The 3,970-nt window shown below is 39.8% G+C and overlaps 1 protein-coding gene across 1 annotated transcript; it reads left to right on the top strand.

Annotated features, from left to right (window-relative positions):
- The first annotated feature begins 422 nt into the window (after positions 1 to 422).
- On the top strand, positions 423 to 1,355 carry LOC144761190 (olfactory receptor 5A2-like). Its single transcript, XM_078646693.1, has one exon. It carries the CDS (start codon positions 423 to 425, stop codon positions 1,353 to 1,355), a length of 933 nt encoding a protein of 310 aa, XP_078502819.1.
- Positions 1,356 to 3,970: the final 2,615 nt, after the last annotated feature.

The following is a 3,970-nucleotide window of genomic DNA, read 5'->3' as shown; positions in this document are numbered from 1 at the left end:
TTTGTATTACTCCAGTGTTAGAATGATTGCTGTCTGCTTTCAAGCAGGAAATATCATTATAGCTTGATTTAATGGCCAAAATATCTAATACAAACACATCAAAAGGTAAATGCACATATAGAAGTATAGATGTATCGCTCTTAACTCTACATCTATGTTCGTTGACGTTGTATGTTTTGTGTACATTATATACGTGGATTTATGTGTAAAAATCTAGGCATACTTGTTGATATGTTTGTCATCAATATGTTGTCTATAATGTTAAGGTAGAATGATATTTTCTACTTGCTATTCCAGACGTACACCACTAGAATATGTTTCAGATTTGCAGAGCCACCGTAACATAGCATAGCATAGCACTCAACCTGTGTTCCGTATCTGACTTAAACATCTTCTCCCACCAGGTACTATCTGCTTCAAACATGGAAAGAGGCAACCAGACAACTGTAACTGAGTTCATCCTCTTGGGATTCGCCACAAGTCGTGACCTGCAGATAATTCTCTTTGTGATGTTCCTCCTCGTTTACATCACCTCTGTGCTGGGAAACATCAGCATGATAGCACTGATACAAATCGACTCCAGGCTCCACAGCCCGATGTATTACTTCCTAACTAATCTGTCTTTTACGGACTTATGCTACTCCACGGTCATCACACCCAGGATGCTGGAGGGATTTATCTCAGATACAAAAGCAATTTCTTTTCTAGAGTGTGCAGTGCAGCTTTTCTTTTTTGGTATACTAGGTGTGTTGGAGTGCCTCCTCCTGGCAGTCATGGCCTATGATCGTTATGTAGCTATATGCAACCCTCTGCTCTATACAAGCATCATAAACAGCAGAGTTTGTTTTCGATTGGTATCGCTCGCATTTGCTGGGAGCGTTCTGTCCTCGGTGGTGATGTCTGCAAACACAATCAGTTTGACATTTTGTGGCCCTAATAAAATCAATCATTTCTTCTGCAATTTCCTGCCCCTTATCCAGCTTTCTTGCAATGATGCCACTGGAAGAGTCATCGGTCTTCTCATAGTTGTGATTGCAGTAGGGTTCGTTTCATTCTCGACCATACTGATATCCTATGTTTACATCCTCTCTACAATTCTGAGAATTCGCTCTACGACAGGAAGGAGCAAAACATTTTCCACTTGTGCCTCGCACCTCACTGTTGTGTGTCTCTTCTATGGCACAGGCCTCATAATGTATGTACAACCATCAACCAGCTACTCCCAGGAGCAGGACAAGGCAGTCTCAGTCTTTTACACAGTGCTTATCCCCATGCTCAACCCCCTCATCTACAGCCTGAGAAACAAGGAGGTGAAGCAGGCTTTGAGAAAGGCAATGTATCGCAAAGGAGGATAGTCACCTGGATTAAGTATGCAGAAAGCAATTCTCCAACACCTTGGTGTTAAATGACATTGTTTGGTAAAGAAATGTTGTTATATCCTATCTAATCTATGGCTCCCTTTGCCTAGACTGGAATGTTCTGACTAGCTGAATCAGATGGTTGGGGGTTTGCTGAATTTGAGGAGGCATAAAGTACCTGCATCTACTCCCTGGACTTATCCTTAATTATGTTGAAAATAAACTATCATGTCTGTGGCGTCACTACGTATTTAATAGCGATGACTGGAGCTGTCCTACGATCCCTGATGCCTGCTTTGTTTACCATGCTTCTCCAGAATATGCATCACCTATCTAGATCAGCTGCTGCTTAGAAGCCTCTCCCAGGACGTATCCTTCATTTTGAGATTGCTGTGTCCTGTGTGAAGGTGCTGATCTGTATTTTTCCAAGAGCCACCACTATCAGTACGTGTTTACTGACTCTGGATGGTGTTTGTATTGTACATTCTCTGATGGGTGTTTATTTATTGGAGAGCTCATTATTGGAGTGCTCATTTTTGTAAACCATCTACTATCCCTCAGTGTGCGTTGTGTTGTGAGTCTTGGCTGCATATGTGCATGTAAAAAAGTAGACTGCAAGGCAACCTCCTCACATTGCCTCGGTCAATTGTCTTGCCCACAGTTAATCATGGTGTATTGTTGCTGGGTATGTGCGAGGAAAAATAAAGTCAGTAAGGTAACCTCCTTGTTATGTGTTATTTTAGAACACTACTGTAAGTTTCCCAATTCATGCCCTTATATAGGTTTAGATCACCATATCCTTATATAGGCATAGAAATCATAACCATATTTAGGCTTAGCTCATGCAATCCAAATACCGCAGGGCTACTTCCACTAGTTCCGAAAATCCACAACGATTTCTTGGAAAAACCCGCCTTCAGCAGTCAGGGACTTCCCCTCGCTTGAATATTGATTTGTCCAAGAACTCATCGAGTTTTCAAAGAACTGAGGCTCTTTGATGATGCTAATATGTCCAACTGTACATCAAACTCTGCACCGTCAAGGTATAAATATGCCCACACTTGCCCAAGCAAACACACGGTGGTTTGGAGCAGTTCCACTATCTACTTGGCTGACACGCCCTGCTGCAGCAAGTGCCGAAGGAAGCCGACCCTCCAGCAGACGCACTAAGAGAGACGCTGTCTTTTGTCCTGCCGAGAAATCCAGTGCCAGTGTTTCCAAGCTACTCTTGTGGGTTGTTGGGAAATCGAGTCCCGAGACTAAACTTCTTCATTACAAACTAAGGTACGAGCTGATTATACCCTAAGAGAAATCTTGGACAATTCTTGGCAAAAGAATACTACATTGCTACACCTCACTCACTTCTTCTTTCGTACTAAGCTTAGGTTAGGTACATCGGGGTAGGCGTATTTTACAAGCACCAGTTGAGTACTTTTAGCCTCTGTTATTTATGTATGTATTTATCTTTGGTTTAGGAACAATACAATGGTCTTACAGTATTATTTTATTCTCCTCTTTCTACTGTATGCATTATATTTTACAACCAGTTTTACGATTGTAGCAGTTCATTTCTTATGCTTGGGAAAGAAGACTGTTCAATAAATCCTTTTATTGAAATTGCCTGTCTTTCTACTTTCTCTGCACCTCTGGTGAAACGAAGCATGCACGATTGACTGAGTGAAATATCTATCTATTGTTAGCACGACTCTGAAGATACGTTTCATCTTGGGGAAACAAAGTTGTCATGTTTATGCGAAGTCAGAGACTAATCCCTTTTTGTGAATTCAAGAAAGTTTCTAGTGACCTTTGAGCTAGCTGGCACACACAATTAAGTCTAGTATATTCGATAGAGACCTAGTCGACCTCAGTCCTATGTTTAAACTATAGGCTATATTATTTCAATGCGCAGAGCCCATTGGGAATATAGGAACTACACAACATCCTTAATGTGCCGCCATTTTGGGGATGTTTATGCCATCATGTTGGGTAAAGCTCTTCACTTAGAAGATATTTTTGTAGAGCATTTGTCAATGCATAATATATTTAGTCAACTGGAGCAAGTCAAAAATAGCCATACCGAAGTTTAATACTACATTTAGTGGTTAACCTGTCTTTTTATAGCATTCACAGACTATTTCATGCTAATTTTAGTATTCAATAGTATTCTTTTTGTGAAGGCTAGTGTATGAAGACTACTGATATGTGAATGATACTTCTAGAACACTAACTTATTTGATAATCGCATAGTCTTCATTTACAATGCAGAACATTTAGTGAATACAAATAATTTGAATACCACTGGACGTTAATGAATATAATCAGACTACTAATAACATTCTATTCAAGCTGCATGCGGAATCATAGCAGATTGTTATATGAACCTTATTATTTATTATGTGTTTACCATTGAAATTTTAAAAAGATGTATGTGCAAAGCAGTTTTGTCCAAACTCTTAAAGCCAAACCAAACAATATGGCTAGGTTAATGATAAATACACAATATTAACAAATAAACAGGCACACTTGTAGATACCTCCCAATTACACAATAGCATAGGTGGCAGGAACCTAGCTCACAACTTCCTCAATTATTATATTAGTATGAATCAATTG

The sequence above is a fragment of the Lissotriton helveticus genome, chromosome 1_1, assembly GCF_964261635.1.
Source record: "Lissotriton helveticus chromosome 1_1, aLisHel1.1, whole genome shotgun sequence".
Taxonomy (NCBI): domain Eukaryota; kingdom Metazoa; phylum Chordata; class Amphibia; order Caudata; family Salamandridae; genus Lissotriton; species Lissotriton helveticus.
The sequence above is the reverse complement of the archived record's forward strand: the minus strand, read 5'-3'. Positions and strand labels throughout refer to the sequence as shown.

Bases quoted from the DNA above. Each gene is read 5' to 3' on its own strand.
- LOC144761190 (XM_078646693.1), top strand. From the start codon at position 423: ATGGAAAGAGGCAACCAGACAACTGTAACTGAGTTCATCCTCTTGGGA.